Source organism: Salvelinus sp. IW2-2015, linkage group LG31, assembly GCF_002910315.2.
Source record: "Salvelinus sp. IW2-2015 linkage group LG31, ASM291031v2, whole genome shotgun sequence".
NCBI classification, from domain to species: domain Eukaryota; kingdom Metazoa; phylum Chordata; class Actinopteri; order Salmoniformes; family Salmonidae; genus Salvelinus; species Salvelinus sp. IW2-2015.
In genome coordinates, this window is record NC_036870.1 from 25,941,065 (window position 1) to 25,956,477 (window position 15,413).

At 40.9% G+C, this 15,413-nt stretch overlaps 1 protein-coding gene across 1 annotated transcript in view; it reads left to right on the top strand.

Annotated features, from left to right (window-relative positions):
- Positions 1-10,462, top strand: part of LOC111956060 (epsilon-sarcoglycan) — a 26,313-nt gene extending 15,851 nt beyond the window's left edge. The window contains 7 exon segments of the mRNA XM_023976475.3: positions 379-541; positions 2,321-2,535; positions 3,220-3,246; positions 3,887-4,072; positions 5,402-5,445; positions 7,788-7,831; positions 8,320-10,462. Of these exon segments, the coding sequence (XP_023832243.2) occupies positions 379-541; positions 2,321-2,535; positions 3,220-3,246; positions 3,887-4,072; positions 5,402-5,445; positions 7,788-7,831; positions 8,320-8,370 (730 nt within the window). The 3' untranslated portion in view covers positions 8,371-10,462.
- The last annotated feature ends 4,951 nt before the right edge of the window (positions 10,463-15,413 follow it).

The following is a 15,413-nucleotide window of genomic DNA, read 5'->3' on the forward strand; positions in this document are numbered from 1 at the left end:
ACAGTTCGTCGGTATATCTTGATAAATAACAGGGTATAAATGAAGGGAGACAGTTTGGTGGTTATATGAGTATATAATACAGGTATCATGGACAGAGGAGACAGTTCGTGGTATAATCTGATACTGTCATTATACCTGTATTATCAGATATACCACTAACTGTCTCTCTGTCATTATACCTGTATACCACAGGAGGCTGCTGAGGGGAGGATGGCTCATAATAATGTCTGGAATGGAGTGAATGGAATGGAAACCACGTTGTTGATGTATTTGATCCCATTCCATTTATTACGTCCCTGCCATTTCAATGAGCCTCCCCAATTAAGGGGCCACCAGCCACCTGTAAGCCAGTGTCTAACTCCCTGCCTCGCTCTCCAGTGTGTATGTGATGGTGGGGGCAGACGTGCAGTTCTCTTCCTGCCTGAGGGAGGTAGAGAACCCCCACAACCAGCTGCGCTGCAGCCAGGAGATGGAGCCTGTCATCAGCTGTGACAAGAAGTTCAGGGCCCAGTTCGACATTGACTGGTGCAAGATCAACCTGGTGAGGATTGGACAGGACCCTGGAACCATGGTGTGACCTCTTGACCTGTTCTCTGACCATATCAAACGAAAAATTATAGTGTGTATGTGTTTGTGTGTGTGTTATGTCATATACACGCATACACGAACACAGCCAATCCACAATCTTCAGAAGAAAATATATATTTAGTGATATTTAGGCATGTATACTGAACAAAAATATAAACGCAACCATTTCAAAGATTTTACTGAGTTACAGTTCATATAAGGAAATCAGTCAATTTAAATAAATTCATTAGGCCCTAATCTATGACTGGGAATACAGATATCCAGGCTGTATCACAACCAGCCGTGGTTGGGAGTCCCATAGGACGGCGCACAATTTGCCCAGTGTTGTCCGGGTTTGGCCGGTGTAGGCCGTCATTGTAAATAAGAATTTTTCTTAACTGACTTGCCGAGTTAAATAAAAGTAAAAAAAWATATATAATATATATATAATATGCATCTGTTGTTCACTTGTTCACAGATACCTTTAAAGAAAAAAGGTAGGGGCATGGATCAGAAAACCAGTCAGTATCTGGTGTGACCACCATTTGCCTCATGCAGCACGACACATCTCCTTCACGTAGAGTTGATCAGGCTGTTGATTGTTCCGCTCCTCTTCAATGGCTGTGCAAAGTTGCTGGATATTGGCGGGAACTGGAACACACTGATTACACGTCGATCCAGAGCATCTCAAACATGCTCAATGGGTGACATGTCTGGTGAGTGTGCAGGCCATGGAAGAACTGGGACATTTTCAGCATCCAGGAATTGTGTACAGATCCTTGCGACATGGGGCTGTGAATTATAATGCTGAAACATGAGGTGATGGCAGCAGATGAATGGCACGACAATGGGCCTCAGGATCTCGTCACTGTATCTCTGTGCATTCAAATTGCCATTGATAAAATGCAATTGTGTTCATTGTCCGTAGCTTATGCCTGCCCATACCATAACCCCACCACCCCAATGGGGCACTTTGTTCACAACGTTGACATCAGCAAACCGCTCGCCCACACGACGCCATACACGTGGTCTGCGGTTGTGAGGCCGGTTGGATGTACTGCCAAATTCTCAAAAATGACATTGGAGGTGGCTTATGGTAGAGAAATAAACATTAAATTCTCTGGCAACAGCTCTGGTGGACATTCCTGCAGTCAGCATGCCAATTGCGCACTCCCTGAAAACTTGAGACATCTGTGGCATTATGTTGTGTGACAAAATTGCATATTTTAGTGTGGCCTTTTATTGTCCCCAGCACAAGGTGCACCTGTGTAATGATCATGCTGTTTATTCTGCTTCTTGATATGCCACATCTGTCAGGTGGATGGATTATCTTGGCAAAGGAGAAATGCTAACTAGCAGGGATGTAAACAAATTTGTGTACAAAATTTGAGAGAAATAAGCTTTTTATGCATGGAACATTTTTGGGATCATTTATTTAACTCATGAAACATGAAACATGGGACCAACACTTTACATGTTGCGTTTATATTTTTGTTCAATGTATTTTCCCAGCCACCCTGCTAATACTATATATCTTTTAGGGTTCCAAATTCTGGTAACTTTCCCAAAATGTCCAGGTTGTCCAGAAATCATGTTGGAACATTACTGGAATCAGGAGGGAATAAGCAGGAAACCTGGGAACGCTCCAACTGGGATTTCTGGAAGAATTCTGCATTTTGGGGAAATTAATGGAATTTTACCACCCTAATATCTATAGTAAATGAAGTGCTGATTGAACCTTTCTCTTCTCCAGGTGGACATCACCAAGGTGGTCATGATCCACAGTAACCGTCCGGACCCAGGTACAGGGGTTCTGCCTGACATCGGGGAGTACAACCCCCCATCAGAGTCTCTGAAGAGCAGGGACTTCTTTGCCGACTTCCTCATCACGTTGGCGGTGCCCTCGGCCGTGGCCATGGTCCTCTTCACCATCCTGGGTTACTCCATGTGCTGTCGGCGAGAAGGGGTGTAAGTGTGCAGCTTTCACTTCTGACAGAAAGAGACACACACAGACTAAAACACACGCAGACACAACACACACACTAAACACACATTTAGGTCTACACTTTTAAAGAGGAGATGGAACCAAAAGTATAGTGTTGTTTTGATGTGAGTTGAGGAGATACACGTTTACAGTTGGACTTTTCTTTTGAATTGTCACGTGGGGGTTCTCAGATCCTGAGGGATAGACTGATTAGTCTGAGTGCAGTGTCACCGACCCTCAGTGGGAGTTAAGGGATGTTTAGTTATGCTACTGGGCCACTATAGATGGACGTCAAGAGGTTAAATATTCTGGAAGCGCAGCTTGTCAATAACCATCCAGTTTTATGGTCCATGTATGTTCTCCATACGTTACACTGTTCTGTTTCAGGTCGATTTCTCATACTCATTTTGATGGTTATTAGCACAATCATCATGACATAGATGGTCAATCAACCATTATATTGCTCCTCCAACCCCCCATCCTCATTTACAGGCTGGGAGACTGTCCCCTCCAACSCCCTACCACTCAGTGTGTCCATGCAGTACTGTTCGCCTTTACCATTCATCCATCCATCCATCCAATGCCACGTGCTCTCCATTCACTTCAGTGTGAATGTCTTTTAACTATTAATATTAGTATTTAATTCATTCATTTTGTTTTGTTTCTAGGGATAAAAGAAACATGCAAACACCAGAGTAAGTGTTTATCCTCTCCTGTGTTTCTCTTTTCTTTTGAGTTTGATCTGTTTTGGTTCTTCTTTGAACCCCCGACCTTTCAGTTGGTTTTCCCTTTCACCTTTTGCTTTCAAATCGCCATGGTGACATGCTCATGTCCATCCATACTGTCATCTGTGTGTTTACATACCATCATCCAATTAGCTGCTCAAAGCTGCAGGGGCATGTTAAGAAAGGAAGTTGATCTTAACCACAGATCCAGGGTCAGATATTGGTTCACCACCTCTAATGGTTGAGTATAGAAGGGGAACGTCTATAGTTCTGTAACTGAAGCAGGGAAATCTCAGACCAGGTTTGTTTAGAGAGAGAGGGAGGGGGGAGAGATGGAGGGGGGGAGAGAGTATGAAAGGGAGAGGAGAAATACTCTCAAACAACCTCCTCTAGACTCAGCAAATGGCAAATGACCAATAGTAACGACACAACACAGTTTCCTCCTACCAAGAAGAAACACACCAAATGCTGTCAAAATATTTCCTATGTTCTTATGTATTCCTTAATGCAGGTATGTACAGTACACAACAGTGTGCCTGTTGACTGAGATGATAAGAGCTCAGATGGTCCATTTATGGTGTATTTTTCTGTCCGTCTCTTCTCTCCTCAGTATCCAGTTAGTACATCACAGCTCCATCCAGAAGTCGACCAAGGAGCTGCGGAGCATGTCTAAGAACAGGGAGATCTCCTGGCCCCTCTCCACCCTGCCTGTCTTCAGCCAAAGTGGGGAGGTGGTGCCCCCTATACACCCAGACAACTACGAGACAACCAGCATGCCCCTGATGCAGACACAGACGTGAGTCCTGGCTAGAGTTTACAAACACACATGCAGGGACATAAACACATAGAAGAACAGATGCACACAATCTCTTTCCTCCTGGCACCATCTCTCTCTCTCTTTCTCTCATTATCTATCTCTCTCTCTCTTATGGCAGGCAGCAATGTAGTGCGCTGCCAACCCACAGCTCGCTGCGTCCTCCCCCAACAGGACAGGCAGCCTATTATCATAAGAGAGGTCTTTGAAACCTTGAATAAGGGTTTCAAATTTGGGGAAGTGACACTCTGTAATTGTTTTATATTTTTGACATTTTGTCAGGAAATGCAGCTCTGTCTCAGGTTCTGCTGTGGTGCAGTGGTTGCACAGCCTTTCCTCTACAGGCAGCCATGTTTTCCTGTCTACCCTTCTCAATGGCAAGGCTGTGCTCACTGAGCCTGTACTTTGTCAAGGTTTTTCTAAAGTTTTGATCAGTAACCATGGTAAAATAGTTTGCTACGGTGTACTGTCGATTTAGGGCCAGATAGCACTGCATTTTGCTTTGTGCTTGTGTTTCCCAATAAGTAATGTAAGTAATGTAGTTTTGTTTTGACTGTGTTGTAATTTGTTTTGATCTGATTGATTGGATGTTCTGGTCCTGAGGCTTCAGTGTGTTAGTAGAACAGGTTTGTGAACTCAGCCTCAGGACCAGCTGGATGAAGGGACTCTTTTCTTTACTCAGCTCTTGGTATTGCAGGGCTTGGTAATGATATGAGAGGTGTCACTGTATTTTAGATGTTTCCAAAACTTAATTGCTCTTTTTTGAGTTTTCATTATTAGTGGATTGTAGTTTTCCTCGGGACATGTAGGAGAATCTTACAGAACTCTGCATGCAGGGTTTCAATGGGGTGTTTGTCCCATTGGGTGAAATCTTGTTTTACAAGTGGACCCCACACCTCACTGCCATACAGTGCAATTGGTTCAATGACACATTCGATTAGTTTTAGCCAAATTTTAATAGGTATTTCAATAGGAATTGGTTTTTTTATGGCGTAGAATGCCCTGTGTGTTTTCTCAGTTAATTCAGTGCATCATTTAGGTGTCCAGTTGAGCTTATTTTTAAACCTAAGTAATTGTAGTGTCTGCAGTACCAATTGAGAACTTTGGTCTAATTCTCTGGATCTGGATCTCTCTCGTTCTTGCTCTCCCTTTCTCTCTCTCTCTCTCTTTCTCTCTCACACACACAATGTTGTCCTAATACAGTTTGTACTAAGCAAAAACATAAATGAGACTTTTGTCAAACTGGCTTAGACTCTAGACAATGCTCTGCAACGTTTAATGCTCTAATAATCAGATGTTCTCTAATTTCAGAAACCTGCAGAACCAGATTCAGATACCACAGCAACAGCCATCAGGTTAGTATTGACTCCTGCTTTAGTACGATTCTTTTATTATCTCTTGAACCAATGAAAATGATACATTAAGGTCTCTCGCTGAGTAATATGACACCGTGGACTTAATCAGGATCATCCTCAATCATCTAGCCCAGGCATAGTCATTGCACGTCTTGCGAGACCCATTCGTCTTTCTGCAACTTAATTGTCGGCTCGCTGCAATATTCTGAATGCACGTGTTGTGTTTCCCTCAGTCAGCTGAATGTGTCCTTTAGTTACTAGAACAGTGGTTACGTGACTAACCTTCCATATCCGCTAACGGACCGGTAAAAGCGCTCGCTAGCGGCTCGAGATCATCCCATTACCTGATTTCACATATTCTTGTGCTATAACTTTTATTGAGATAATGACAATAAGGTCAGATTCAAAAGATTCATAAAATTATTTCATACACAGTTTCACATACCCCCAAGTGAACTAAAATAGAGAATCAAATAGCTTGATGGTCCATGTTAATAGTATCTTACATATCATGTGTGAATCCATTTGATAGGATGTAATAGGCCTATGAATCAATTTGAGTTTGCAATAGTTGTCTTTCCTGCTTTTATCTTTTTATCCAGATCAACCAAACACACTGTACAGAAATATAAATGCAATTGTGATTAGTTACTTCAAGTTAAAACATATGGGGGTATTTCTGATCTGAGAGTCTGCATAGATATTGCAGTAATGATTTTCCTCTCTGTTAAAGTTGAACATGATAGCCAGGAAGTAGGTCCTCATTTCCCTAAGGGGATGTCAAAAGTTGTATTATAAAGAATGTGTGTCCTTGGGTTGTCTGATGTCAGAATAGTCTTTATAGCCTACTTTTGCTCCTTTCCAAACTATACTGAACAACAAGATAAACTCAACATGTAAAGTGTTGGTYCCATGTTTCATGAGCTGAAATAAAAGATCCCAGAAATGTTCCATACGCACAAAAAACGTATTTCTCACATTTTGTGCACAAATTTGTCKACACCAATGTTAGTGAGCATTTCTCCTTTGCCAAGATAATCCATCCACCTTACAGGTGTGGTATATCAAGAAGCTGATTAAACAGCATGATCATTACACAGGTGCACTTGGTCCTGGGGACAATAAAAGGGGCCACTCTAAAATGTTCAGTTTTGTCACACAACACAATGCCACAGATGTTTCAAGTTTTGAGTGAGCGTGCAATTAGTATGCTGACTGCAGGAATGTCCACCAGAGCTGTTGCCAGAGCATTGAATGTTAATTTCTCTACCATAAGCCGCCTCCAACGCCATTTTAGAGAATTTGGCAGTACGTACAACCAGCCTCACAACCGCAGACCACGTGTAACCACGCCAGCCCAGGACCTCCACATCTGGCTTCTTCACCTGCTGGATCGTCTAAGACCGGCCACCCCGACAGCTGATGAAACAAACTGTCAGAAACTGTCGCAGGGTAGCTCATCTGCGTGCTCGTCGTCCTCACAAGGGTCTTGACCTGACTGCAGTTCAGCATCGTAACTGACTTCAGTGGGCAAATGCTCACCTTTGATGGCCACTGGCATGCTGGAGTGCCCCATGGTGGCAGTGGGGTTGTGGTATGGGCAGGCAGGCATAAGCTGTGGACAACAAACACAATTGCATTTTATCAATGGCAATTTGAATGGACAGAGATACTGTGACAAGATCCTGAGGCCCATTGCCGTGCAGCTCATCCACCGCCATCACCTCATGTTTCAGAATGATAAGGATCTGTACACAATTCCTGRAAGTTGAAAATGTCCCAGTTCATCCATGGCCTGCATACTCACCAGATACGCACCACCCGTTGAGCATGTTTGGGATGCTCTGGATCGACATGTACGACAGCGTGTTCCAGTTCCTACCAATATCCAGCAACTTTGCACAGCCATTGAAGAGGAGTGGGACAACATTCCACAGGCCATAATCAACAGCCTGATCAACTTTATGCAAAGGAGATGTGTYGCGTTGCATGAGGCAAATAGTGGTCACACCAGATACTGACTGGTTTGCTGATCCATGCCCCTGTCATGTGAAATCCATAGATTAGGGCCTAATTTATTTATTTAAATTGACTGATTTTCTCATATGAACTGTAACTCATTCAAATCTTTGAAATTGTTGCATGTTGCGTTTAGATTTTTGTTCATTCTTTACCCCACCTACAGTTCTGTAGTGACTGTGTCTAACTAGACTTTAGCTCCTCCTTGTGTGCATGTCAATGAACTGCAAGAGAGCCCTCTGCTCAGTCTAACTCCCTGCCCAGTCTAACTCCCTGCCCAGTCTAACTCACTGCTCTGTCTGTTCATTTTATTGCTAACAAAGGAGATAGAGATAATTATTGTATGTCAACATTTCGGAGACTGGAGGTAAGTATACTGGTCTGCCTTTGCTTCGATGTATAATTTTATCATTGCCAACTATATAAGAGACTATTTTACTTTGTACTTAATGTAACATTAGTAAACAAGTTGAAATGGAGAATGCGCAGCGCTCGCTCACCATTAAAATACTTTTATTTAAACAACTATTAAAAGATTGAAGTTTCGGCCTTCATCAATGGCTGAAACGTCAAGCTTTTAATAATTGTTTAAATAAAATGAAAGGTTATTAATGTCGAGCGAGCGTTGCCCCTTTTCTTTTTGAATGATGATCACATTTTTTGGTTGCACCTCAACTTTTSTTGGTTGAGTGCCCTCCACTTTCCACAGTAGTAAAGTAGTTAAAATGTAGTTACCATATTCCCATTGTTAAAATATTCAGTCTCAGAACCTGTAAACAATCGATATTTATATTAGATCAAGATAAATGATATGATGCAATATGTTTGAATAAGGTATTTTATTCTCCATTCTAGGTAAATGGTATTCCTGAGGAGAGGAAAGTGGCTGAAGCACTGAACTTGTGACGAGAGAAGCCCAAGAGACAGTGGTGGAGCTGCTTTCTGTCTGTCCGTGTCCCTTTAAGCCAAGTGTTTTTCTATGTCTACATCCTAAATAGAGTACCACTGCATGAGTCATAATAGACATCAAACCTAGCGGTCAAAYAGGGAAAAGGTTCCAATCGTTTTTCCACCATTCATTTTTCCCATAGGGGATTTTAAAAACACTTATAAGGGCTGTGTTTCATGTAGGCTTACCCTGGTGTGACGTTTTGATAACCGTGTAAATCTCTCTAGTACAAGGTGACTTTTATCCATATATTTGCTTGGATTTATCCCCCCCAAAATGAAATGCTAATTAGCTGCTAATGTGGGTGTCATAAAGAACTATAAATGTCATGATGATCTGGAAGAGAATGCCGAATTGAGGCAAAGGTAAGAATCTCTGGATTAACAATCTAATGTTAGCTAAATGTAGTAATGAATAAATTGGCAAAATTTCATTAAATGGACAATTCTGTGAACTGTCTTGTGGAAGTTTTACATTAAAACAATACCTGTTAGCAAAGGTGTCAGCGAGAGATGACGTGCAGGAGCTTGCAGGGATTTGTAGTTTTGCATGATGTCTACTTTGACCCTAATTAGCATTTTCGAATCTGAGAGTAGAGCCGAATATATTGATAAGTCACCTTGTCCTAGAGAGATTTAAATGATTATCAAAACGTCACACCAGGGTAAGCCTACATAAAAGACAGTCCTTATTTTAAGTGTTTCGAAAATCCCATATGGGAAAAATGAATGGTAGCAAAAGGATTGGAACCATCACCCCGTTTGACCGCTAGGTTTTATGGGTATTATGACACCTCCATTGTGGGGCTATATAGCACCCAATTTCCTATGTAGTGCACAACTTCTGACCAGGGCCCAGAGACACTACATCTGTCCCAATCTGCATGCCGCAGCAGTGCATACTCGACGCTAGTGTCCGTCAGTGTGCCCTTATGTATGTGAGCGAGTGGTGCAGAGTACAGTAAACTCATGATAAGTGCACTTAGTATGAGAGCAAGCTGTTTAAGTGCAATACAGTTTTACCAGTCCCAATTAAATTACACTCATAACTGTGTGCTCTTATTTAATGCACACGGTCACCACAATCCTAAACAGCTGCATTTATCAGTAGTCGACTGTGTGTGTGTGTGTGTGTGTGTGTATACCAGCCTGATCATGAATAACAAATGCTACATTCATAGGATATTTTGAAATATTTTGTGCATATGTTCTAGAAATTATATGATGCCATTAACAATATCATGTTAGTATTTTACTTTCCTTGTACAATGCTCATGTTTAGAGGGAAACGGAGATGGACAGAGACGCTCGTCAAGTCTGATCAAATAAAAATTTAAATGCTCATTTTCTGTCACATAACAGTAAAAATACATTTGGTTTAAATTTGCTGTCAATTGTGTTCAACGGCTGCAACTGTAGCACCAGACCCCCAGCACACGTATTATAGTAATCTGTTCAGCCCATCTGTGGAAGGTCAGAAGTGCCCACTCGCTCTCTCCGGGTCATTTTTTTTCAGGGGTTGGATCAGCTTTAATATTGCAGATAGGTTGTTGCTTCCATCAATGTATTGTCTGCATCATTTCCAATCCCCCAGATATATATTTTTTTATATACACACATTCACACATTTTTTTTTGAATATACTGTACCTTCATTATTCCCCGCAAACCCTACCACCCCTCCCCAATTGGAGTAAACTAATAAACAATCTACCTTCAGTTTAGACATACTATACACATTTTACAGAAATTATATTTAGTTTGTTTTTAGTCCTGGCCTTCCTCTATTTCTGATGTCCATCCTGTTTGGTTTCTATTTGTAACTGCTATTTCACAACATTTCTGAACCTATATACATTTTACAGACCCTGTATGTTTTACATTGGTTATCTTATTAGTCCCTCCCATCTAGCTCTTAACACCATCCTTTTTGCATTTCTACTTGCCATATTTTTTCAACTGTGCTGTGATGCTTCGCAAAAGTACTGAACCTTTCTATTCTCATAGCTTTAAAAGATGCTAAATTAAAAGAAAATGTTTGGCTAAAATGATTATTGATCGATTGACTATGACTTTTCAAATCACCCAGTAATGCGATCTGCAGCGTTAGTTCTAGGTAAATGTTGCAATTCTTCAGCCATTGCTGGATCTGTAACCAAAAACGAGCTATAGCTGGACAGTACCAAACTAAATGATCTAATGCCTGCCTCCTCACAGCAAAACCTGCAGAGCTGGGAAGATCTCCATCTCAATATCTCTCATTCTATTGGTTGCAAGAATTTTGTAGAATAATGTAAATTGAAAAATTCTAAGTTTTGAATCTCTCCAGGTTGTTGCATTAGTTACTTCCTTAATCCCGCTCATCCTTGGTGGGACATAAAACAGCAAAGATCTTCTACCACTGGAGTCTGTCTTTGGCCAGAGCTTTGGACACGTCTCTTCCAGCTCAGCCACCATTGTCCGTCGCCATGACATTTTTAGTCTGCCTCACATACACTTTCTTGCTGGTGTTCACCTGAGGGCAACTTTGATAGTGTTAATGCAGAGATAAGAAACACAATGGAAAATCTCCATTGAGCATACATTTCAGTCCAGGACGAGGCTTAATCTGTGTCCGGGAAACTGGCCCTCACTGTTAAGACAAGGAAGTCAGACAAGATTTTTAGGAAGGTTTGTATTATTGACAATGTAGAATACAAATAAAAAGTATCTATAAATAAAATGGGTACAACTCACATTAAGATGTCACAAATTAATAAAAATGTAAACCTAGTTGTTGCTTCTTTCAATTTGAACCAAAACCAATTTAAAAAGATACATCCCCAATAGTGAATAACATACAGAAAATCAAAATACTCTAAATCAAAATAGAAAAAAAAAATCTGTATCAAAGTGTTTCTCAGGTGGAAAAACAGGTTGACACTGAACAGAATTCTGTATTATTGCCATACATTTAGTCAGATCCTTTTACCAACATCCTTCATCAATAAATCAATTCATCAAAATGAGTCATGTTTTGAGTTTACAAGCAAATAGGTGACATACTGTATGTCCCTATAGACCCTGATCAAAAGTAGTGTATTACATAGGGAATAGGGTGCCCTTTGGGATGCACAATAGTCTTCTGAATAACCCCTAGTGCCAAGACCCGTCAGACCAATCTATGGTATTGATTTCATTTGATTGAGAAGCTAGATGAACCTAAAGTAAATCAACAGTGTACAACCCAAGTCCATTAACCTTCCATGGCACAGAACATTTACAGATAAAATTTGAAAGAAAAAAAAGAAAAATTCACTAATTTGCAGTCTTAATGTACACTTACAATATTTGCAACATTGCCTTAACATCAAGCTTTAAGCAGTTGATTTACACATTTAAGGGGTGTCGAATAATGGCCACTATAACCAATGGCTCAAAATTGTATCAAAACGATTCAACAACTGGATATGAAGCAATTCATTGTTTCCTTAAATCTGTACAATTTGGACTGTTGTGTTTAGGCTACAGTACCTCCAAGGTTTCAAAGAAACCTAACATTCCTGTGTATAAACTTAGCTAACATAGCAGAATTTGAAAATACACGCAAAGAAGTGTTGTCTGAAAGAAGGCTTTACTGTTGGTGTATATTGTCCATCTGTAGGTACATGACAGGCTCAACATGAAGTACTGCTTTTTATTCTACACCAACACTTTCCATTCACTCAACTTCTTTTAAATACCTCATCAAGGATCACGACACGTCAGATTTCAATGCAAACGTGGCACTGATGCCGTATGGCAACTGACAAGAGAAAACAGTAGCGAGTTAAAGGCATTCAGTCAGGTGCAGAATTCATCCATCTGTTCACTCATCCATGGCCTGGCTACAGTGGTAGCTACTGATGCACATGAACGTAGGCTTTGTCAGAAGTTCTACCATGGTACAGTAGATGCAGGTAATTGACAAAAATAAAGGAAACACCAACATAGTTTTTTAATAGGGTGTTGGGCCACAATGAGCCACCAGAACAGCTTCAATGCACCTTGGCATAGATTCTACAAGTGTCTGGAACTCTATTGGAGGGACGTGACACTATTCTTCCACGAGCAATTCCATAATTTGGTGTTTTGTTGATGGAAAACGCTGTCCCTCACTAACTCAAGTGTTTCCTTTATTTTGTCAGTTATCTGTATGTAAAATCGTGCCCAATTTAAACGGCCTCGTACTCTATTCTTGCTCGTACAATATGCATATTATTATTACTATTGGATAGAAAACACTCTCAAGTTTCTAAAACCGTTTGAATTATATCTGTGAGTAAAACAGAACTCATTTTGCAGCAAACTTCCTGTCAGAAAGTGAAAAATCTCAAATCGAGGCTCTGTTCCAGGCCCTCCCTATCATTTTGCTTGAGATTTATGACTATACATGCACTTCATACGCCTTCCACTAGATGTCAATAGGCTGTGAGGGATGAAATGGGATCTCTAGCTCTTTCTATGGTGAAAAGAGGCCTCTTGGAATGACAGGACCCCAATTTCCTCTGTTCAGGATGACGCGGGATGGACATCAGCTTTGGCTTCTGAAAAGCTTTCCCTATAGACGTGTAATATCTCCGGCTTTGATTTTATTTGATAAATGTGACAATATCATCGTAAAGTATGTTTTTTCAATATAGTTTAATCAGATTATTGAAATTTTTTCGGGAGTTTTTGCGTGTTCCGTTCACTGCGTTTGTTCACGAAGGAGAGCTTAGCGGCACTTGGCTAGTTTTGCTTGCTAATTCACGAGGGAAAAAGGCCATTCTAAAACCAACCAACGATTGTTCCCGACAAAGGACCCCTTGTACAACATTCTGATGGAAGATCATCAAAAGTAGGACCCATTTTATGATGCTATTTCATATATCTGTCGAACATGTGTACTATTAGTTTGCGCCCAGATTTTGGGCACGCTCTCGCTATAACGTAAGCTGGATGTCGTAATGAAGTTATTTTTTGAATTCTAACACGGCGATTGCATTAAGAACTAGTGCATCTATCATTTCCTATACAACATGTATTTTTTAGTCATGTTTATGAAGTTATTTGGTCAGAATAGGTGAGTTTTAGAAAAATATCCGGACATTCTGGGAAAAAGATGCTACGTTAGCACAATGTATAACCACTGATTTCAGCTCTAAATATGCACATTTTCGAACAAAACATAAGTGTATGTATAACCTGATGTTATAGGACTGTCATCTGATGAAGCTTATCAAGGTTAGTCAAAAATGATATATCTTTTGCTGGTTTGTTACGATCGCTAACTTTTGCTGCTGGTAAATGGCTTGTGTTTCTGGCTATTGTGGTAAGCTAATATAATGCTATATTGTGTTTTCGCTGTAAAACACTTGAAAAAATCTGAAATATTGGCTGGATTCACAAGATGCTTGTCTTTCATTTGCTGTACACCATGCATTTTTCAGAAATGTTTTATGATGAGTATTTAGGTATTTCACGTTGGTCTCTATAATTACTCTGGCTGCTTCGGTGCTATTTGTGACGGTAGCTGTGACGGTAGCTGCAATGTAAAACTGATTTATAGCTCAAATATGCACATTCTTCGAACAAAACATAGATTTATTGTGTAACATGTTATAAGACTGTCATCTGATGAAGTTGTTTCTTGGTTAGTTTGGTTGATTCTTGGTTAGTTTTCTGCAAGCTACCTATGCTGTGAAAGAAATGTCTGTGCTTTTTTGTATTTGGTGGTGAGCTAACATAAATATACGTGGTGTTTTCGCTGTAAAACATTTTTAAAATCGGACATGTTGACTGGATTCACAAGATGTTTCTTTCATTTGCTGTATTGGACTTGTTAATGTGTGAAAGTTAAATATTTCTCAAAAATATTTTTTGAATTTCGCRCTCTGCCTTTTCAGTRGAATGTGGGAGGAGTTCCGCTAGCGGATCCCCGGGGCTAGACAGGTTAAGAGGACTAACGAGCAACACAGAAAGAACATCCTACACCTCTCCTTACAACATACCAGGATAAGTTGACGCACGCGCAAACGTGCACGAACACAGACAAGTGGTTGTGTCAGACCCAGAATGCAACAACATTCTGCGATAAAAATTCATAAGTGCATCTTCTGTCTGGCCTGGCTGGTCTTTCAGGTGGTGATAAAAACAAAAAATACCCATGCAATACTTCATTCACAAAAAGTAGTCATGGGCTCTGAATATTAAAATGAAAAACTAAAACCCTGTAAAATATAAGCTTAATTTAAATAATCTAATACTGTACATAAAACAGATTTCAGAGCTAGGTGACCATGACCTCTCAGCAAGTTTCTTTCCATCCTAAATGCCACACTAGTAGTGTAGGGAATAGGGTGCCATTTGGGAAGCACAACAAATCCGTTGTTTTTCTACCCACTCTTCACTGTTACCACCATCAGAGAGAAAGAGCGCGAGAGAGAGCGAGCGCTCGCTCGGCTTTCAGTGAAAAGTCCATCCCAGATTGAGCTGCTTTAGACCAACAGCTGTGAGTGTGATTAACCTAGAGGAATGGAGCGAGAGAGAGAACAGGGAGGGGGGAATGGTTTGGCTCAGAAGGGTGGGGCAAATGCTGCACGGACCACAGAGCAAGCATGAGAACCTTTAAGCTAGTTTAAAATCCACACATCATTGAACCCACCACCACCCCTGACCCCCGCCTCAACCTTCTTCTATTGTAAACGTCTATAGTAAAGGAGTCAGAACCTTATTCCGTGCTGCTCCGTGGGGCGTGGGCCCACGTTGGGACTTCGTCCTCTTCAATGTATCGATTTCACCCCAGTACTCAGAGCAGTCAAGAGACAGACAGCAGAGATATATCCTTGTCCTCAACTTGACCTTTCTGTTCACCCCCATCGTATTCATTGAGGCACGACGTATGGAATGAAACAGGACGTCCCTCAATCTTTCAGACCCTTTTATTCCGCTTGGTGCCAAATGAATACGACCCTGGTGGCATGGAAGACTAACAAGTCAGTC